Source organism: Sphaeramia orbicularis, chromosome 11, assembly GCF_902148855.1.
Source record: "Sphaeramia orbicularis chromosome 11, fSphaOr1.1, whole genome shotgun sequence".
NCBI lineage: Eukaryota > Metazoa > Chordata > Actinopteri > Kurtiformes > Apogonidae > Sphaeramia > Sphaeramia orbicularis.
The window spans coordinates 22,737,445-22,761,355 of NC_043967.1; the positions used below are offsets into that span (position 1 = coordinate 22,737,445).

Below are 23,911 nucleotides of genomic sequence, written 5' to 3' on the forward strand. Positions count from 1 at the left end.
CATGAAATGTGCAGTCCTGTTAGCTGTTTCACACAAAACGACATGTTTCTTTACTGTCTTTGCAACAAACTTTTTTTTTTTTAATTTAACCTATACTTTTTTCATAACTTGCGTCCTATGATGAACACTAGAAGGGGTGGAACTTTGGCTCTTTGTAGACTATTACAGTAGTTGAATAGGGTGTAGTAGCTTTTAGTTTATAGTTTTACACTGATACTGGTACAGTTCTAGCATTAAGCCAGTCACAAATATAGGCGGCAGTCCAGTCTGTAGTATGATACAAGGACGGTGTATTAGGGCCACATAGGAAAAATAAAAACACTTGTCACTACGAGAACAAAGTCATAATATTCCAAGAAAAAAAGCCATAATATTATAAGAATAAAGTCGTTGTTAAAAAAAACCTCATAATTTAACAAAAATAATGTCGTACTTTTATGAGATTAAAGTCGTAATATTTTGAAAGTAAATTCGCAATGATGTGATAAAAAGTCATAATTTAGAATTTGTAAGCCGTAAGCCTTGTTGATGACAGTTTCCGGTTACAGCAAACGCAACAACTGAAGTGATGGTGGGCTAATAGGCTCAGTATTTCACCGTGCGTAAACCCCAAATGAAAGTATAACCTCACAAAATGTTCCAAGTCCATTATGCGACGACCGGGCATGACTTTAATCTTGTAAATTATCAATATTTTTCCCACCTGTTTTGAATTTATGACGTTATTCTCATAATATTATGACATTATTCTTGAAACATGACATTATACTCATAATATTATGACTTCAGTCTCGTAAAGTTATGACTCTTTTCGACTCTATTCTCATAAAATTACAGGTTTTATCTCGATATTCTATGACTTTATTCTCATAGTGGCAAGTGTTTTTATTTTCCTATGTGGCCCTAATCTGCCGTTGTATGATACAAATGTGGGCAGTCCATAATGTTACACTAATTTCAATACAGTACACAAATGCCGGTATAGTTTGTATTACAGGATCCCAACTGGTGAGGAGATTTTCAGGTAGTAACGTATGAGAAACACGAGATGCATTCGACTTTGTCAGTATGTGTAATGTTTGTATGTTTCTGTTGTACATAAAATGGGATTTTGGATGGATTCTAAGACGTTTTTCAACAGTTTCATTGTTTGAAACTCACCAAGTTTAATGGAGATCTGTCTGTCTGTACACGTGTGTCTGTGTGCCCTGTGTGTGTTACAGTAGAATTCCAAAAGCTACAATGAAAGAGTGTAATTACAGGATGTGTGCTGTGCCAGTGGCTGCCGGTGGCCGTGTGGTTAGGCTGTGGAAAGGAAGCGTGTGTGTTTACCATGTGTGGTTGTGTTTCTCATCATGGGCTGTGAAACTTAAGTGTGTGTATGGGTATGAGGGATGGTTTTAACCCTTAAAGACCCAAACTTCCATCACCGACCAAAACTATCTACTGATCTAAACTGTTTAATACCTGTTGATCCATTAATCCTATCAGTCCATGTAAATAATTGGTGTAGAATACAGTTTGTCGTCTTTTCATGATCATCAGATATGACCCATTTGGACGTTCAGAGGCTCTGCATTGAACACGGAAGCACCGTCATCTTCTACAACATTCATTCACCAGTAAAACCCATGGAGTTTGATGAATGACAGTGGATGGAGACACTTGTTTTATGTTCAGTTAATGATATATTTTACCAAAAAAGCCACTTTTTCTGCAGTTTTCTCTGTTTTTGATATAACCCTTAACTTTAATCTCAACTTTTATGAACATCTCCATGGTTAGTGAAGTAAATACAGGAAAATACCTGATTTATACTGAAAAAATGCAAAATTCAGAAGATAATATTATAACAGGTGATGCCAAGCACAACAAACCCCACCACTCGCACATATTTCACCCATTATAAGTAAATGGGAAGATTTTAAAAATTCATGAAAAATTTGAACTTTGATCTACTGTTTTCAAAATGTAATGTGATCTATTCTGGGTCACTGGCAATATATAAAGTCAATTTGGTATGAATTCAATCAATAGTTTTGCGACTACAGACATGTGGAATTTCACCCATTGTAAATACACTGAACAAAAATATAAATGCAGCACTTTTGTTTTTGCTCCCATTTTTCATGAGCTGAAATCAAAGATCTAAAACTTTTTCTGTGTACACACAAGGTTTATTTCTCTCAAATATTGTTCACAAATCTGTCTAAATTTGTGTTAGTGAACACTTCTTCTTTGCTGAGATAATCCATCCACCTCACAGGTGTGGCATATCAAGATGCTGATTAGACAGCATGATTATTGCACAGGTGTTCCTTAGGCTGGCCACAATAAAAGGCCACTCTAAAATGTGCAGTTTTATCACACAGCACAATGCCACAGTTGTCACAAGTTTTGAGGGAATATGCAATTGACATGCTGACTTCAGGAATCTCCAGCAGAGCTTTTGCCTGTGAACTGAATGTTCATTTCTCCACCATAAGCCATCTCCAAAGCTGTTGAAGAGAATTCATGAAGAAGACTGTGCGAGGAAAATGGTGGTCACACCAAATACTGACTGGTTTTCTGACCCCCCCCGGACCACCCAATACAGTAAAAGTGCACATTTTAGAGTGGCCTTTTATTGTGGCCAGCCTAAGGCACACTTGTGCAATAATCCTGCTGTCTAATCAGCATCATGGTATGCCACACCTGTGAGGTGGATGGATTATCTCAGCAAAGGATAAAGGAGAAGTGCTCACTAACACAGATTTAGTCAGATTTATGAACAATATTTGAGAGAAACAGGCCTTTTGTGTACATAGAAAAAGTTTTAGATTGTTGAGTTCAGCTCATGAAAAATTGGAGCAAAAACAAAAGTGTTGCATTTATATTTTTGTTCAGCGTAAATGGGGGAAAAAAAAGATTTAAAAAAATTGTAAAAAATTCAAACTTTGACCTACTTTTCCCAAAATGTAATGAGGTATAGTCTGTCCTATAAGATCTATTCTAATCTATAATCCAAATTTGGTACCAATTCAACCAATAGTTTTGCTGCTGGAGTGTAAACAAACAAACAAAGAAACAAAGAAGCAAACAAACAAACAAACAAACTGAACCAAAAACAATACCCTTTGCCTTCCCTTTGGGGGGGAACGGGGTAATAAATGGTGATATATCAGTCACAAAAGGTTAGATATAGAGAAGATTTCATTTGGGAACAGTCCCAAAAGTAGCGCTGGGCCTTTATGGGTTAAGTATGTGCATATGGAGATGTGTGTTTATCTTTGCACCAGAGAGAAAATGTGTGTACTGTCAGCATGTGTACGGCAGAGACACAACTCTAGAGGCGCAGAGGTGAACAGAAATCTCTCATTGTCTTGTTTATTTATTTATTTCATTCTGAACTGTCATACTCCCTCATCACACTGTCTGTGTGTTGTTGAAGGCCCCGCTCTGTGATACCACTCGTGGGTGTGTGTGTGTGTGGGGGGTGACAAACCCTCCATGGCTCACACAGATCTGAAGGGAGCTTCGTAGAGGAGGGGGTCCCTCTTGGGAGACCCTAGTCTGAGCTTTTCAGAGGAGACTGAGTCAGCTTGGAGCTCCCCTGAGTGCTCTCCCCCAGTGGTTTGAAGAAAGTGCTTTCACAAGTGCAGCTATAACACTTTGTCACAGCAAAGACCACACACCTCAAATGCACACACACACCCATACACACCCTATCACTATTTCTCCGAATCATCCAAATCTCTCCTCACTGGTAATTTGCTGACATTACTGCAGAAAAGCAGGTTTAAGTAAAACTAGTGTTGAGGAGCTGAGCAGCATGAGTGCACAGCAGCTCTGCAGTGTATCAGCCAGACAGACTACTGCCCTCAGATTGATTAAATTGCTGAAAAATCTTTGCCTTCCGTAAAGTCTTGCTGATATATATTTTTGTACAACTAAGCTGTTTGTTTTCAGGTATCACTGAGTTATAAATAATTGCACTGAAACAATATCTATCAGTTAGCACGAAACACCCATACACTAGAGAACCCAGTGAAGATTATTATAATTAACTTTTTTAAGTAATGTTTTTTTCTTGAATTTGACAAATAAGCAACAAATTTTAATGTTTAAGGAGCTGGAACCAACAAATCTTGAGCAACTGAAAATTGCTAAAGCTCCAGAATAGAAAACCAAGATTATCAGATGAGATAGATAGGAGAAAAATAATGAAGTTATGTTATTGTAAAAGCCAGGAGTATACCATGTAAACATATGCAGTAGAGTTGGAGATTAGCTTAAACCACAGGTGTTAAAACTGGCCCTCCAAAGGGTTCAATCTGACCCTCAGGATGAATCTGCAAAAACAATCAAGTTGTAATGATCAGAAAGATAAATTCTATATTTTTCAGTTCCAGATGCCTGGTACTAAATGTTCTGTGTATTTGTAGATCCACTGTGATCTGTAAGTTGTAATACACATGAGTAAATGAGAAACTGAGGCATAACATGGTTAAAATTGCAACTATTTTTTAAAAGAAATTTCAGGTTGTTCATGGAAGTTGAGAATTCACATTTTTTGTTTAAGGATAGTTTGTAAATGTTATACTTTTTGGTACTAAAACATAAAGAAACATTTAGAGTTGTCATTATTTCTAAGTTATTATACTATTATTTTACAGATCCGGTCCACTTGAGGTCACATTGGGTGTATGTGGCCCCTGAGATAAAATGAGTTTGATGCCACTGCCTTAAAGCATAGGACTTCTGTCTCTGTGGCTGATGGGTAATGTTTACTGCTGATAGACATTCAAAACTCCACATGTGATCCTGCCTTGATGCTGTGGGTTTTTTATGTGAGAATTGTGCAAATAACTGTATTCATCAACATCAGTATGGATAGTACACTTAAAATGTGACTGGACAGAATGGCAACCTGTTACTTAAAGCTGATTACGAGCTTCGTCACCAATTTTTCATCACATCTGTAAAACCTGAGTCATAGCTGAGGTATCACAAATCTGTAAGTCTTTCCATGAGTACGCACCTGAATCTCTTCCCTCACGGTGAACAATTTCGAAGTGTACTCTACCATAAACAGTCCCTTTGTTTACAAACAGAGCCGGTAGGTCACTCAGGCATTTTTGGAAATTTGCATTCATTCCGTGCGCTTACATGACAACTTTTATTCCTGGTTTAATTTGTTTAAAGGTTAGATCCTATTTAAGATGCCCATGTAAACACCTTATTCCAGTTGAAAAAGAAAAGTTGGGATTAAATTTAAACCCAAATAAAGTCACTGATTTATTCCCCTTTTTATTCCGAACTAAATTATTCCTCAGACATGTAAACCCTTTATTCCGTTTGGACTTTATTCCTGCCATTCTGCACATGCTCGTTGTCTTGTCCTGTCGTGATGACGCACACATTCTGCGCTGGCGGAAGAATATACAATGCAGTCTAGTCAACCCAAACTGTTCCAGTGGGCTATTCTGATGGGATCTACCAGCCTGGAAAACCCTGAAGGAAGAGTTCACCACTTGTTTTTTATTCATTCATTTGTCATGCACTAATGAGTTCGATAAGTGGGCAAATCAGTTTGCACTGCAGTGCACTGAATGCCTTGTTCTCGCAGCCCTTCCGTTATCTTAGCTTAGCCTAGTTTAGCATAATCGCTTCATTCCTATGGTCAGACGTAGCCAGGCTTTTATAGGTGATTTGTAGTATTTTATGAGTGATTTTGTGAAATTCAGTTCTCCCTAATCATTACTTTAGTCCGGTGGGGTCAATATGATCACAAATTGAGGCTCAAATCATGGCGATGTGACTTACTGCAGTAACAAAATCTTGGGAAATAAAAACTAATGCAAAGCTAAAACGGTAAAGCAAAGCTAATTTAGCGCATGCATCCCTTTCAACATAAAGGTTTTCCAACTTCTGTCAACACAACAGTCCCAAGATTGTATGAGTGCAGTAAGTCATGGATCTAAAGAAATAATTAGGGAGAATCGGATTTCAGAAAATCACTTACAAAAGACTACAAATCATCTTTAAAAAACTGGCTACGTGTGACCATGGAAATGCAGTGACTATGCTAAGCTAAGCTAACAGAAGACAAGGCAACGTGAGCACAGCAGCGCAAACCCTTTTCCTCACTTATCTACCTCATTAATACCTCATGTAAACCTTTATTCGGGTTTAACATTTCCATGTAAACAGAAAAGAAAATACTTTAGTTCCGAATTAATTTCTTCTGGAAAAATAAATCGGATTTAAAAAACATCTTGTAACCGTACCCATTGTAGGAAGTGGAGCTCCACGCAACAAGCACACACACAGCTTTATTGCCTATTGCTACTGCAGCTGCATGGAGCTCCATTTCCCAGAGTGCACGTCATGACAAATTTCCAAAAATGCCAGAGTACACTTCGAAATTGTTCACCGTGAGGTAAGAGATTCAGGTGCGTAATCATGGAAAGGCTTACGGATTCGTGACACTTTGGCTATGACTCGGGTTTTACAGATTTGATGAAAAATTGGTGATGAAAGTCATACGCAGCGTTAATGTAAGGGTGTTAAGTCTTTAAGTCCTTTTAGTCCATGTAAATCGGACTGGTTTACCTCCTGCTTGTAGTAATTTGTTCGGGCAGGTGCGAACAGTAATTGCTCTCAGGTGCAGAACCAAACAACTGTAGCAAGACCCTCGAGGAGAGGTGGTCTCATGCCCAGTTCACATAAATATGGATATTTTTCTAAGCAGGTATTTTCCCCTAGAATGTAAAAACGACTGCAAACCAAGACAAACCAATGTTTCATGGACTTTAAATTGTGGAAACTGTAGACCCTCAGATAATAATATAAGCAGGAGACAGTGTCTGTCAAATATGTCAGTGTGGACATCGATCTACTGCCGGTCAGACACTGACTGAGGGGATGTCCACATAGAGATGAGTTCATGTGTATTCGCAAAAGATTTTTTCTTTTTTTTTTTTATCATATGGACATTTCATCCATATAGAACTGACATTTCAGGAGCCCAAACACACACCTTTTTGAAACCAGGTCCCAGAATGAACAAATCTCAAAACTCCACCCTTACAACCAATACACATCTTTTTTGAAACATTAATGCCAAAGCCCGTACGTGCTAAACCACACCAACAACAGTAACAATAGCTGATCTTTGTGTGTGTTTATTTACATCTCAGGAGGTTTAGGCACATGCTCCATGTCTTCTCTCTCTCTTTTTTTAATGTATTTCTGGGACAGCATTACAGCGCCACTTACAGGCCTGGCATGTACAGTATTTACAGTGGTTTTGTGTAGACACATTTCTTGAGATGGTTACATATATTACAATTCTACAATTTATAATACAAAAAATAAATAGATTGTTTTCATCTCTGTATGGACAAGGCTTTATACATCTGTATGATCCATAATTGATGTTTCAGGTGTAAGTTTATTAAGCCAAGCAACAATAGACATGTGCAAATGAGAGTGTGAAGCCATTGTTTTGTTAACTCTACCAGTTTTAATTAATTGTCTTTGGAAAGCAATTTTAAAAATCTTAATATTGGCAACCAAAAATACAATTTACACTTTTCAAAATACCTACATTATTATGGACAGGTTGTCAGTCTGATTCCAAACAACCTCTTGAAGTGTTTATTTGAGGCATGAGCTGACCTCGACCTGACCCACCTACCAGATGTAAACCTCAAGTCTGGGCCAAACAGCCACTGTAGCCAGGCATGTTTGATCTGGTATATTAACCAGATAATTACTACCACCAACAAATACCACCTCACATGTTCAGTTACACTGCAGTGTTTCTCTCACAGTAATATGCACTAGTCCACAACAAAGGACCTTCCTGTTTTTACTTTCCTACTCCCACCCCAGACATCTGCTTAGTGAGCAGAGTGAATATTCTCACATGGTTTTGGAGAGATAAAGTTTAAATTGTTTGGATTTTTTTTCTCTTTGAAAAGAAACTCCACCAAAACATCAACTGATCTGAACCAGAACAAACTAAGTACAGGTTTGGAAATGGCGTGTCAGAATTTTTCAACAGCACAATTTCATTTGAGAAGTATATAGCTATGGAAATCCTCTCCAAGTTTATTGTTGTCAAGAGCTTGTAAATTTGTCATGGGTCCAGTTTGTGCCTGTTATAGAGTGCTGAAAGTGGGCCAGAGGCCTACAAAGGGGAAAATGAGTGAGCTCATCCTTCTAAAATACAGCGTTTTAAGTCTTTCCACTTCTCAGTATTGCAGTTTTATCTCTGGGAAAACAACCAGGAATGTTCCCCTAGTCTGTCTCATTTGCCCGAGAGCATGGGGAGAGAGACACTGACTTTAACCCTTCTCCTTCTGCCTCACCTTCTGTTTGTTATTTCCCTGCTCATTTTAGCATCACCTAGACTACACTGAGTAATTGTAATGAATCAACAACTATATAACCCAAAATGCCCCCTTTTTCCCATGTGTTGCATATTTTTAATAGCTTGAGGAACTAGAAAACTCACCCTCTGAGAGAGAGAAGAGGACTTTCATCTCATCAGCTCTTCAGTCTAATTATCTTACAGGGCCACATTGTAAAGAACATTCAGTAAACACCATACCCTCTAATATTACAAAGACACACTGCAAACACTGACATTAAGAGCAGACTTTTGACCTCCCTAATGAAAGCCTTCTGAAGCCATCTGCCAAGTGTATACTCTCACAAAAAGCAGTGCAAAGATCTAAAGACAGTGACTTCTGCAGACTTTGGCCACAACAAGATGCCAAAGTTCTTTTCTGGAGTGTGTGACATATAGCTGTCTGACCCACCAGGATGTAGGAAAGAACATATAATTAATTGTAGCTGTGATATTGAGCAACCGTACGGTTCTCATGCTCATCTTTCTGTACACTGATACATTTCCACTACGATTAATCAAACATTCTAGGTTTGTCCTTATATGATGCCTTTTGCTTGTATGTCATCCAAGTTAAAAAGTAGTTCTCGTCTTTTCTAAAGACCTAAAATGTCCTCAGATTTTATCTTTGGCAAAGTGGAGACTGTAGGGAACACTCGCAGCAGTGAGCTGCATGACTGCCAGTTGTAGTATCATTACCTGCTTTGGCAAAACTCTAACACAACCCATCAAAGAGGAAGTAAACGTAGCCAAGACCATCCAATCTCTTAAAGGCTACATGCAGCTACTAGCAGGATCCTGGAGTGGCACTCATACTTTGTGCTAATTAGCTTGTCAACAAGAAAATGCTTTGCTTTGATCACAGCATGAGAGGAAATGGGGTTCAAGTTCTGCCGTGTATCCCTTGCCAAAACTGCCAATAGTGCTTAAGTATGCAACAGTCCACTAAAATATCATCCATCCTCTCTGTTAATGTACAAAGAGTTTGCTTTTTCCCATGAGTGTAAGGATAAGTCAGATGTTATTACAAACACACAAACATACTGTATATAACTCGAGTCATCACATAAGCTTCAGATCTATTTTGTTCACATTCCTATGGCCGAAACCTTATTCAGTAGCATCTGGTGTCAATGTTAAAGGTGTCCTGCCACACAAAACCGCTTTTACTGTATTAAAAAAAAAAAAATATATATATATATATATATTTTAAATATGTTTGGTCCATAGGTGTTTGTGTTATGTAGTGAATTTGAAAATGAACTGCTGCCTCCTCTGTCTGCTATTGGCACCAAAAAGAAATAAGAGGAGAAATCAGGTCAATTAGAAAAGCTGGTCAGTGTGATGTGTTAATGCCTGAGCTCATTACTATTCATGAGCTCACCTAGGTGAGACCCCGCCCACAGAATTCATCCAGCTCAGTGACAGTTTTCGTATACAGCTTCCGTATATGTGCTCTCTAGCTGTCCACACTTATAACTCACATTTTACTATTGATTTCACCACAGCATCTGAAGTTATGTGTCATAAATAAACATGAACAAAAAATGTCAAAGAACTAAGTATATTTCTAGCCAATTTTCTTTTTGGTGTCAGCAGATCTCATTGCACATGCTCTGGTGTTTCTTTGCTGAGGTGTTTTATGTACTGTTGATATTGATGTACACAGTTGCCAGCCAACATGCAATTTGTTGCCTTTTTTGAGTGTTTGTAGACAAGTTTTTTGCATTCTTATATTTAGGGAGATATTTTGCAAGAAGGAAGGCTGTGGAAACTAAGAAAAGAATGTTCATTTTGCAAAATCTTTGCACTAGTGGAGCAGGGGCATATTACTCTAAGTGCCATGGTGGTCCTTCTCTGAATTATTGCACCATTAATAAGATCTTCAGGTGAATGGAAGACTTTGACCTGCTTATTGAGGTACTACCATGAACTGATGAAATATCCAGGGTGTACCCCTCCTTTGTCCATTGTAGGGATGTCCCGATCCAATCTAAAGATCAGTATCAGCTGCTGATCTGGCATTATTTAGAAGATCGAATTGGATTTAGCCGAGATCGGGCCAATCCGGACCCAGCCCGGTAAACACATGTCCTGCTCCCTCAAGTTAAAGTTTCTGAAGGTAGGGAAAAAGGAAATTGGCTTCACAACAACACAAGGCTTAGAGGACTTAGTAAAGCGTCTATAGGTTTCACTTTCACTTTATGATCTGGTAGTGATGCATGTTGGGTTTTTTTCAACCTGTGGGGCTTTTGTGGAGTTATTTGACCCGACCCAACCTAACCCGTAAATAAATTGATATTCTTTTAACCCGCCCCAACCTGATCTGTGAGTAACCCGCTGATCTGCGCATCACCAACATACAGCACGGAATGCACCCCCATGTAATACCAGGATGGACCTGTCCACCTGTCCATAGACCCACTACAGCAGTGGCAAACATACAGCCCGCAGGCCAAAACCGCCCTGCCAAACGTTCTAATTTGTCCCACAGTTTGAATTTTGAAAGAGCAAAAATTACACTAAAGTTATTAAGAGTCAAAGATGTCATACTTGTTTTAGTTCAGGTTCCACATTCAGGCCAATTGTGATCTCAAGTAAAATAATAACATAATAACCTATAAATAATGACTCCAAATTTAAATCAAAATTTCATTGTAAAAAGTAAGTACTGGATTGGTATCAGATCGGTATCGGCAAAACTAATCCTAAAAAAAATCTAATTGTATTGTAAACAAAAAAAAGTCCAGATTGGGACATCACTAGTCCATTGATAGCCGGGATAGGACTAAGGACTGTGTGATTCAGAAGATGGATGGATGGATGGATGGATGGTGTTTTTAGAATTAACACATCCTTAAACCCTTGCAGATAGCTCTGACTTTCAGTTTTTACATCTAGCTGTGAAAGGTCAACTTGGTGATAACAAAAACAAATACTTTTGCTTTCAAAATGGTGGTTCAGAAGCCAAAGTAGTATCGCATTACCTCCTTCCACTTTGCTTTGGAAAGACAACAACTGAGCTAAGTCAGACAGTGTAAAGCTCTTGCAAAGCCTGTGGCCACTGCGAAGATAAATCCAAGAAAGTCAACATCAGAGGAACTCAAGGGCACTACAGAGCTTAAGTAAAGTTTCTTCAAGTGACTCCTTCCTACCCTCTTTCCCATTGCGCTCTTTACCTTCTTCGCCTTTTGCCCATCTCGTGTTCATCCTTTCACCTCTCTCTCAGTCTTCTCCTGTCTTGTGTTGTTAAACTTTTCATTGTTCTGCCCTCTTGCCTACAGCTGAGATTTCTGTCTTCCTGACAAAGCCCTCCACAGAAAGAAAATAACAGAGAAGAAAAGGCAGAATTTATCTTCTCTTTACTTGAAATACCTGTGTGTGGTGATAAGCAGAGGAGATAAGCTTTGTGTATGTGTGTAAAAATGTGTAGGTTTCTCTTTTTTCATCAAAGCCTTTGCGAGTCTACTCAGACTGTATTTGTGCAGAATAAGCAGAAAACCTTTCAGGATGGACTAGTCAACTTATATACAGTATGTGTGAGTGTGTGGGAAAGAGATTGGGATGTAACATAAAGGCTCAAAAAGCTGAACTACAGGGTGTATCAAAAAAACAAAACAAAAAAACTATACATTTTGAAAAATTACCCCCAGTTCCGCATTTGATAATTTTTGGAATTTTCTTTTATAGATCTCAGTAGGTAGGGGATTGGTGGATATTTGTCCAGATTTACAGACCCAGGTTTTCATACATGAGTGAGCAGGGGCAAATTGCGCAATCCAAGTTAAAACTGGTTTACGCAAAGTAGCGGTGGGATTTAAATCCAATCAAAGGTTAGGGTTAGGGGTTTGGGTTAACCCTAACCCTAACCCTAACTTGGCCTGTCCTCAGTGACATTTTCAGGCCTAAACAAGTTGAATTAACTTTGAAAGGCAGGAACAGCTGTCATGTGTAAAGAAATGAAATTGAAATTAACATGGTGGCCAAAGTGTTAATGCTGTAACCTGGCAATTTTGTGGAAAACAAGATGGATGCCCATTGTCCCCTCCCATGACCTTTGATTGGATTTAAATCTCACCGCTACTTCATGCAAACCACTTTTAACTTAGATTGCACAATTTGCCCCGGCTCACTCATGCATGAAAACCTGGGTTTGTAAATTTGGACAAATATCCACCAATCCCCTACCTATCGACATCCATAAAAGAAAATTCCAAAAATTATCAAATGTGAAACTGGGGGTAATTCTTCAAAATGTATATATATTTTTTTGATACACCCTGTATAAAGGTATACACACCGTAGTTGAACCATTCTGTATCTGTTCATCACTCAGAAGTCACTTGACTTTTTATCTCAGGTGTTTCTCAGCTAAAACCCTCACATTCTGACATCTCTTTTTCATACCATGATGGCAAAAAAAAAAGGCTGAAATACTGCCCTTGTGCTTTGAAACCAAGACGAATAAAAGCTGCAGGGTGTCAAGTGATGAACTTGATTATAGGTGATGAAGCGCTAAATGTGATTTCATTTTTTGTTTCAGCCAGCTTTCATGAAATTAAATCCCAGACTCTTAATTAAAGCCAGTTGGATGTTAAAATTTTAGGAACGATATTAACCTCTTATGACCTCGTTTTAATGTGACTTCTGCCTGGATGAAGTTAAAAACAGAAACATATACTGTGTGTTTCCCTTCTATTCTTCCAGCCTTCAACTCTTCTCACACTTCACTGAGTTTTTCACCAAAAACAAGTTTTCAACAACTTTATTACACTGAATCCATAAAACTAATCGACATGAAAACATTGCTTTGGCTTAAAGCAGACTGTTATTTTTTTTATGTCTAAGAAAGATGGCTTTTACTTCAGGCTGTATTTTGTCTTTTCACGGTTTAGCAGCAACAGTCAATTGTGACCTTCAAATGAACCCTATATCTGAATTAGGCCCTAAACTGTAGTTTTGTTCCTGTTCTTCTGCATACCCAATTACGCAAATGGACCAGTGAAACAGCTTTTGAGCCATCAGCAGCTTTAGGTTTTTATGAGCACTTTTGCTTGACTTTGAATACTAAATGAGGTGAAATTAAAATATCTGATATTCAGCTGCTAGGTGTTGCACAACTCATGTGTCTGTGTTTAACCCTTTAACAACGACAATCTCTCCTCCACTGCATTTTGCACTTGACAGCATTCAAATTACTGTAACTCCTGTCATTGGAAAGCTGAGATCTTGAGCTTTCCAACACTATATAACACTTTACGGCAGCAATGTGGGACACTATTACAAGTAGAAAGGAACTGTTTCAGAGACTTACACACAGGCTAAAAAACACCTGGAAATAAAAAATTTGAAGCCATAATACGGATACTGAATGTTCAAGACCAAAAAGCATGTTTGAGCAGATGTAAAATAGGTGAAAGTTTCTTTCTGCAATCTCAAAAAGGTTCGTTATGAGCATTTACAGTTGTTTCTGAAAGTAAATATGCAAAAAGTTCAAATCCATTTTTTTCTTTTTCACTAAAACACACTGATTTAAGCATTTATTATCCTGCCCCCCCGAAGGGGAAGCAAGGGGTCCGGTTTGTTACTTTGTTTTTTGTTAACACTACAACAGCAAAACTATTGGTTGAATTCATACCAAATTTGGTTTATAGACTGCCAGTGACCCAGAATAGATATGATTATATTTTGGCAACAGTAGGTCAAAGTTCAAATTTTTTTTCATTAATTTTTAAATTGTTTTTTTCCCCCCATTTACTTATAATGGGCGAAAATTGAAATGTCTGTAGCAGCACAACTATTGGGTGATTTCATACCAACTTTGGATTATAGATTGCCAGTGACCCAGAATAGATGTGGTTACATTTTAGAAAAAGGTCAAAGTACATTTTTTTAAATGAATTTTTACACACACACACACACACACACACACACACACACACACACACACACACACACACACACACACACACACACACACCATTTACTTAAAATGGGCGACATTTCTCATGTCTATAACATCAACTTTGTTTCAATTTACTTCAAACTTGGCACACATATAGAGACAATTGATATGCTGACATCTGCACAAGCATAGACATGATGACATCAGCAGGATCAAAGCCAAAATAAGCTATTATATGTGTGAGGGGTGGGGTTTGTTGTACTTGGCACCACTTGTTATTTATAATACTGATAATTAATGGCGACACAGTGGTGCAGTGGATAGCACTTGTGCCTCACTTGTGCCTCGATTCCAACCCCAGTCAGTGGGACCTTTCTGTGTGGAGTTTGCATGTTCTCCTCTTGTCTGCATGGGTTCTCTCTGTCTTTGGATGGTTCTCTCTTCCCCCCACCATCCAAACACATGCACTGAGAGGCTAATTGGTTAATCTAAATTACCCATAGGTGTGAATGTGAGAGTGATTGTTTGTCTCTATATGTCAGCCCTGCGATAAACTGGCGACTCGTGCAGGGTGTACCCCGCCTTTGCCCATAAGTAGCTGGGATAGGCTCCAGTGACCCCCATGACCCTAGTGAGGATAAAGCAGGTTCAGAAAATGAATGAATAAGTAATGGCCAGATATTGAAAGTTAAGTTCTTCCTGAAAACAAAGGTGCAAAAGAATTGGCAAAACAGACAGTTTTGGACACTTTTATCGCAAAGAAAGCATGAGGACATCTTGGCGGCCTCCAATAACGGCAGTCTTAAAAGGGTTAAGAATGTAACTGACAGTAGCATGATATATTTTTGGATAGTGCCGTTAGATTCCGTGCAGTTGTAGTAGGAAAAAAAAAAAAAAAACTTTGGGAAAAACAGTGCCCTGAAGAATATCTCACGAGCGGCCTGGGTCCTTGGCCCCAAAGAGATCAATTAACTGTGGCTCTCAGTAATTCATAGGGTCCATGTCTACCTGTTCTATCCTAGTTTTCTCCACATCTCACATCTCCCCCCTGTGCTCCAGTAGGAGGCTCTGACAGGCAACACTTTTCTCTGTAACCTCTCCTGACAGGGTGAGAACATATCCATCAAACGGACGCTACTGCGACAGACAAGCTTGGTGCTAGACAGCCCGTCAGACCAGGCTGTACAGCTTTGCCCTTATTTCATCTAGCGCTTTTTTTTTTTTTTTTTTTTGTTCCTCAGTCTTTTTCACCCTTCTGACTCTCTTCCTGATCAATATTTCTCCTTCTGACAAATGCGTGTACCTTGTGTTCTTTCTCACTGTCCATTTCACCCAGCAGAAACAGTACCAGGATGAGAGGAGATTTGGATTAGTTATATGAAGATTCACCCTTGACATTCCATAAATATTTGAATTAGATGTAAAAGTTTGCAGTTTGTGTGGTGTTTTTTTTTAATTAGCAGACTGTTTTTAGCTCTCCAGCTGGTAGGCCATGAGCTCTTGTGAAGGCACTATGTCCATCGTTGCCTTTGGTGTTGGCGTCTTTGTCATTGTTAGTAATTTCTTCAAACATCTTCTGTGACAAAACTACTGGTCGGACTAATTTGAAATTTTATATGTAGCTTTGGACAATATCTACATTGATTTAGATTTTTGATTAATTTTTAAATGTGCCTTTACTTACAATAGGGCATATTTTGATGGTTTATGTCAGGGGTTCTCAAACTTTTTCACACCAAGGACCACTTTATCAAAAAAAAGAAAAAAAAATTCATGGGCCACCCTAGTAGCTGGCCAGTTTCCCATTCCCACTGCAAAAAAAACAAAACCTTTTAAACAGCCTATATTACAATATTATTATATTTTGTATATTACAAATGAAGTCTGTTGAATATTACAAATGGTGCTAACAGCTCGATGCTAACAGAATGTCTTTGCATCTTGTTGCTAACATTGGTCGTCGTTTCTCCAGCTTTTTTCTTCAGTCACCGATCCATTGTCATATTTTTAAACTGTTCAAGTCACTCTTCATTTAATTTCGTTTCACTCTTTGTTTCTGATTAGTTAGCTCTTCTACTTCATTTCCACCACAATTCACAAGTCACAAGAGGTCTTTGATATGACAATAGGAAACCAAGGTAACCTAACTGTATAGAGACAGTGACGCAAAGCGTGGGTTTGTATAGATAAATTCAATAAAAGTCTACTCTTAGGCTTATTCAGGCTACATTTGATTTGCTTTTAATTTAGAAAACAATTATCTGTACTTGTAACTTTGCTTTGGAAGTCAGATGAGGGTGATTTGAGAAACAGTGTATCAGACATTTTTATGACATCCTCTCACGGACCACACTTCAAGTATCACTGGTTTATATCATGGAAATGGTTAGAGATATCAATATTGTTTCTGCTGAGTTCTGATAGGAAGTCATGTACGGACTTGTATTGGGAGATTGATGCATCAAGACCACAGGACTCTAACATAGCGGCAGAACCTGACAACCTCACACATTCAACTTGGTACTGATTCTTGAAAGAACAGCTGGTGAGATGCAAGGCTATTGGTCTGATTTTTAAGATAACATAGCTTGTGTTATACTGTGTTGCAGCTGTTAAAGAGGTGAAGACAGGCAATGAAAAGCTTGAGAGAAGAAAGGGCTTTAATCAATAAAAAAGAGAAAAAGAAAATAACATATGATTGAAACCAACAGAGGATTTTACCTTGAATGTAGCTTTGACTTAGTGAACACTGGCTGTCAGCACAATACAGATTCTAACACAAATTTCGAACACGGGAGTTCAACAGTTCAACTGGACTTGTTTAGCTCTTTTGAAAACATTTTGTCTCTCATCCAAGAGACTTCTTCAGTTGAACCTAAAAGAACGATGACCTGGACAAATGAGAACCTACACAGACATCTGCTCATATCATGAGTATTTTCACTCATGATGCAAACGTTTTGCAATGAAAAACCATTTCATTCTTTCAAGGTCAGTTTTTCAAGCTTTGACAGAGCAAATAAAGGCATCAGCTGAGTATCTCTGTGTAGTATGTGTCATGTGACAACAATAGTGTTATATTTGTTGATTTGTAGCCACACAAAAATGACAAATACAATGTAGTGAAGGACATGTGTGGCAGTATCAGATCGGGATCACACACATAGACTGTGGATTGTGTTGCATTGTTGCAAAGCAACTGGTGTGAATAATTTAAGTGAAACATTTCACACTTTCATGTCATTATTTTCCGCAGCACTGATGTGTAGAAGCCTTTTCTAGAATTGTTTTTTTCTCTATGTTTGGGCTTTGTGTACATGGATTTTTAGTGCACGAAAAGTCCATTTTTAGAAAGGCTTTCCGTGGTGAAAGTGTTTTGAAAACTTTGTGCATATCCATGTGGAGGGGAAAAATAAGCAAATTAGAAAATGATGGCATCATACCCCAATTTATACATGTATATTATTGTGTTATGTAAAGAGCATGCACCTGGAACATTAAATATAAGTGATATAGGTGTACAAGTCAGCGCAATACAGTCATGTTAGCATGGACACATTTAGGACATGACCAGACCACACATGTACTAGTGTTGTTGTGAAAGTTACATAATAGAAATATATAGTTCCACAGCCCAAACCAAGGATGAAAGTGACTGAAGTGTAGAACTTAACTTGTCATTGCTGCTCAACATCATGACAGATTAAAGGTGGTGTGTTTGATAAGTCCAATATCCACAGTGTCTGTACATCCATCAGAAATGATAGTTTGTCTGGGCATTTGCACCAGTTTGTAGGTGTTTTTGTATTGTTCTGTGGACAGAAATACTGTGCAAAATGATTTTACTGTTGTCAGAATTTAAAAAAAAAAAATACACGTTCAGAAAAATATCTTACATGTATGTAAGATGTACATGTACAATATACTTACATGGACAGTAGGCTTGTAACGGTACACATACCGAACTGAACCATCTCGGTACGCACCTGTTTGGTTCAGTACACAGCTGTACCGAAACGGCACAGTATGATGAGAAAAAGAAAAAGGAACGAAAGACGTTGTTCGATGCAGAACTTTAAATCCGTGCAAGTTCCACACGGACATTCTGAAGGAGCGCACAATGACCCGAAATATGAAATAGCAGCTGATATAAGGTTAAAAAAACAACAAATATGATGTGAACCTGAAGGGAATAGATTGACGACCCTCCTCCATCATTACAGTCCAGTTTGGGATCAGTACGGGTTCAGGTGAAAGACAACAACGAGGAAAGAGACGATAAGACGAACGTTGTTTGGCCCCTAGGAACTACAGTAGTTCTAAAACACACGAGCTCTGTCTGTCTGTCTGTGTGTCTCTCTCTCACACACACACGCTGTATCATAGAGGAATAGAACCCGGGAGTTGGAAGTTGGAAAGGAGTTGAGAGGATGTAAAGTTTCACTTTCGTTTCACGCCAGCGTTAGTTATGGAGTGGACCCCCACGTGTATACCCCCCGGCTCCGACAAAAAAAAAAAAAAAAAAAAAAAATCCTACCCCCTCCTGTGTTTTTGACAAATCGCACCCTACACACACACACACACAAGTGCACAAAGTGGCCTAAACAGTTTGTTAGTTGTCCTAAAATAAATAATTAGGTTAATTTATTTGTCATTGTTGCCCCTCAGTTTGTTTAAACAGAATACCAGTTTGTCCTCTTCTTAATGTTGCACTTCATGTGGAATTTTTTTGTTATTTTTATGCAGAATGTGAACTGACAGAAATGTGATTTGATTTTTGTTGTTTGTGCAAAACTACCTTTCAGGGAAAAGTCCAATACTAATGTTTAAAATACATTTAGTAATATTTTATTTATTTTATTTTCTATTTGGTTTATAGCAGCAGAATTATATTATTTCTGTTTTTTCTATATTCTATTGTCTCCAAAAATTGGTGGAAAAATGTTCAAAAATTCCTAAATGCATTAAAAACATTTTGAGGGGTTTTCTTTCTTTCCGTACCGAACTGAAAAAAACCGAACCGTGGCTTTTAAAACCGAAAACGTACAAAACTGAAAATTTAGTGTACTGTTACAGGCTTAATGGACAGGGCATTAGTGTGGATGATTTGAAGTGGAGTTTGAGATGATGTTAAGCACAGCCCTATTCTGGAGATCCCATGGGAATACAGGGCATGGAGATGTTGAACTGTCATGGGCCAGCACCCAAAGGTCTTTCACACACTTTAAAAAGGCACACAGGCTACGTGCATGTACTTATAATACTTTTACTGCTTCACCTTGCTGTCAGACAGCTCTGTCAGATGATGAGGTAAAGCCTTTTGTCAGTCACTTTGAAACTGTCAGAGTCCATTGACAAAAACAGCTGTTTTACCCCATGAGACACATGAAGTCTTGGTATAACACTGCCAAAATCACATCATCTGTTTGTTAGTTGCATGGTATGAGTAAAAAAAAAAAAAAAAAAAAAACTTCACAGACTAAAATGCCTCATAAACGGCAAACTGATTGAAGCACCATCAGTTCTTGGATTCTGCAAGGTAAAATGGCTGTGTTCAAGAGCACCTCAGCGGTCTTTTTACCTGGCTGGTGGCAAGGTAGTGCAGTAAAAGTATTCTAAATATAGCATACACTTAAACCGACACTGCTTTTTTGTAGGCCTTTTATTAGACTGCTAAAATACAGTTATTGCTGCCGGCCCTTTCCACAGCACTACATTACTTAGCTTCCATGCCCTTAAACCCTGTGGTTCTTCTAACCGGAATCATGCAATATACTGCAAGTAACACACTCCCTATGGATATTTATCTCATACAACCCTATTTCAAATAATCCAGTCTAACACTTTAAGGATTTCTGCATTAGTCTAATCTTTTCTCCTGTCTCCACAGATGAGCAGTGCCCCTCCTTGCAAGTGGATGAGTGGAAGTTTCCTCAGTCCGCCAGGCACAATATTACCGGTGAAAAGATGATATATATAGATTAAGATATGAGATAAAGATACAGAAGCTGATATATATGTGGTGCATTTGTGTGGATGCTGATTCATGTCTGTTGTTGATAGGTTTTAACCTGGTGAGGCGATTTTCCCTGCTGAAGAGTCAAGATGTCAAGAAGATCCGCAACCCTCGTGGACCTATCATCCTCCGCCTGGGCAAGACTGCACTCTTACGTCCCACAGAGTGAGTTAACCCTTTATAGGGCACACATAGAAATACTCTGAAATTCAAAATGTCAACCTTAGTGTGTTATTGGAGGACATAACAAGACTTTATTACTTTTGTGAAATTTTTCAAAATGTTTTATTGTTATGTAGAAAATCAAGGTTAATGAAGTTACTGTATTTGATTCCTTACCCATAAGTGGCAAAAAAATATAAATACAAGAAGTAAAAAATACAAGAAAAACACATTAAAAGTGTATTAGGGCTGCAAGATATTGCAAAAAACTGACATTGTGATTTTTTGTAACTCTGCGATATATATTGCAATATGAAAAAATATTCAGGAGTAGGACTGCACAATTTTGGCAAACAAACAAACAAAAAAAAATCCCGATTTTTTTCCTCTAAAAACTCGATTTTCGATTTCAATTTTTGGGTAAAACTACAAAAGACAACAGAAGTCAGCATGTGGTTTTGGTGAGCAGCCCACAATGAAAGCACTCCTCTGACCTCAAATCTGTGATGGTATCATGTGATGAACCCACAGAAGTTTATTTTTTCTTAATTAAATCTTTATTGAATGAAGTAGAGTGTACAAACAATGTATACAAGAAAATAACATAAGTTTGCCAGGGGGAATACACTGTAATACAATTTCCAAATCAGAGCAAATACTGATGGTTTTATAGCCTTTTTATTTCCAGATTTATTGAACAGCTTTAAATAAAGTTCAACGTCTTTAAAAAAATAAATAATATTTGGTTTTGTGTTACAGAACTTACATTTGTGAATGAAAAATTTAGCAAGTAAGAGAACTAAATTAATTATTAAAAAAAAAAGTGTTTTTTTTTTTTTCTTTTTGGGGTATCTGGGCCCACAGAAGTGATACCAATGTAAGTCAGTGACAGGCATCAGTCGTGTGTCCGTGGACCATGTAATATGAGTGATCCTCATGCAGTTCTATTTAAACTGGGGGATCCGTCTGTGGAGCAGACCGACCCAGGACACGCTGGAAGGATTCTATCTGTGGAGCTGGTGGATGTGTGTGGGCACAGGGCTGTGTGGGCTCCTCTGCTGAGGCTGCTGACCCCAAGACCCAGACCCAGTTCGGAAGAGGACAGTACGGTACGGATCCAGGACAACGGAAGATGAGTGATCCACATGCAGTTCTATTTCAGTTGCGGGATCCGTGCGTGAAGCCACGGCTTACAGTGTTATAAGTACTGCGGGCTCATTAACACGTTTAAAGTCCGGTCATTACACGGACTTCTGTGACAGACTGCTGTCACTGATAGGAGGAGGAGCCTACGGTAGCCCGCAAGCGCGCGGCCCGGAGGCACGAGAGAGATGAAATCGATTTTACGATTTCCCTTTTTTAAAATTCGTCCAGATTAAAAAATCTGATTTCGATTTAAAATCGGTTAATCGTGCAGCCCTACTCAGGAGGATAGAATAGCTGTGTGGTGCCGACATAAATGGTCAAACAAATTAGTTGTGTTTCCTCTTGTTGTGGCGACAGGTGAAAGGTACTGTTGACACAGGACATGTGTTTCAGTATCATTCCTCTTTTAGCCAAAATAATTCCAGATACCTGACGTTGCTTTTCTTTTTGGCACCGAGTCTTCGTTTTCGGTGATTTTCTCTTGTTCGTTGCTCATTTTTTAATGTTGTTTCCAGCGACTCACTCCATGTGCAGGGGCGTGGTCTGGTTCAGCGAACTGATTAAGAACAATTGTGATTGGTGGATGCCTGCACCCAGTGTGTGTCAGGTACCCAGGATGAAATCAGATGAGAACACGTTGAGTTCATTTGCCTCCTACATCGCAGGACCTGTGATGTGACTATTGCGCACACGTACATGGCGATGCTCAAACAATATATCATACAGCTCTAAGGTATATTTTAGAACATTAGAACATCACTTTTAGAGCATTAGAAGAACCTAAGTGCTGATCCAGACCCCTGTCCACATCCACATTATCCCTTTGAACATCATTCCTTACATTAGTACCATTACCTCATGGTACCTAACAAAGCAGGTACACTCACTGTGGTCCTTACAGACCCTGTAGACCACATTGGACCAGAGACTCACTGTCCTCACTGTAACTGTTGCTGTCACTATCTTGTAATATGTGTGGAAATGACCAAAAATTGTCACTTGCCCGATAAAGGCTTAATTGTACATCAGTTATTTGCTTTCCTTCCACAACCTGCAGACAAATCTCCTATAAACACAACATGTGCAGCTAAGAATATATCACAAGTCATAAAATGAAGTGAATTTCCTGCTGGACTGTCATCTTTTGTAGGCCAGTGTCGACAGGCTCTTACTTTTCGTGCCATGTCCGTACAAAGATAAAGGAAGAGACTGAATTTCCTTGGTTGAATCAGCCTCAGTACAATCACTCAACATGCCAGCGCTGTCCAGTGGCAGTTGTGTAAGAAGCAGACGCTTGGCAACAAATGCACCATGGGTCAGTCTCTGATTGCTTTTCCAGAAGTACCATTTCATTTCCAACTGACACTTGTAAAAGTTAAGTGAAACAGCCCTTTGGTTTTCCGGTTGTGACCACATGCACTTATTGTCGCTAGTTTACACATGATATGTCTGGCATATTTGCTTGTACAAACTGTAGAAGTGATGCCCTAATTAGTAGGCATAATGCTGTTGCCAGTAAAAAAAAAAAAATTATAAGGGTGTAAATTTAATAACTACATTTGAGAGTCTGAGCTTGTTCCGAACTTGTTTCTGGGCGAAGAAACTTGCAGCCGTAAAATCTTCTCTGCACCACATTATAAGCTTGACATGGTGTAATTATGCTATCCTGGATTTTTATGTTATTACACAGTAGTGCAGTGTTGGAATTGCGTGACAAGTGCTTATTAGTGTTTTGTGCTGGCTGGTTTTCAGGCCTCTCTTTTTTTGTTTTGTTGTTTGGTTTGTTTTTCTCATTTTCAGTTCTTGTCAATTACAGTTCGTTTTCAGACGGCTGAGCTTCTTTCAACCTACCGATAAAACAGTTTTTCACAACTTGCCAATTGGGTCAGCCTGGAGTATTTTATCACTCTGTCCAGTCCTGTGAGCTAAACTCGCTGGAAGGAATGATAAATCTGTCTACAAAACAATCTTTTTTTGGTTGAGACATTTTGTTCTAAAAGTGTCCCATATATTGTTTGTCACAGGCTTAGAGTAGTTGTTCTATGAAAAGAAGTCGAAAACACCAAAAACTTGTCACTTCTGAGGAAATCAGTATCTTTGGAGCCAAAGACAAAAATCAAAGAGGTTTTTGTTTTGCCTCTAACCATACACAGAGAGGACGGGAACACTATTCACTTTCCTGTTTCTGCTGTTGGTTTGGGATTTTGTCAAGGTACAGGGTTTATTGAAATTTTGATGCCATCAAGAGCTTTGCTGTCAACTGTATCAGTGAGCAATGCTACCT

The 23,911-nt window shown here is 38.6% G+C and overlaps 1 protein-coding gene across 8 annotated transcripts in view; it reads left to right on the top strand.

Annotated features, from left to right (window-relative positions):
• col16a1 (collagen, type XVI, alpha 1) overlaps window positions 1–23,911 on the top strand; it is a 144,569-nt gene that overhangs the window by 16,284 nt on the left and 104,374 nt on the right. For all 8 annotated transcript variants that reach the window (XM_030147680.1, XM_030147681.1, XM_030147683.1 and 5 more), the window contains exons 3-4: window positions 20,194–20,262; window positions 20,367–20,484. In XM_030147680.1, the coding sequence (XP_030003540.1) occupies window positions 20,194–20,262; window positions 20,367–20,484 (187 nt within the window). The remainder of the gene's footprint in view (window positions 1–20,193; window positions 20,263–20,366; window positions 20,485–23,911) is intronic.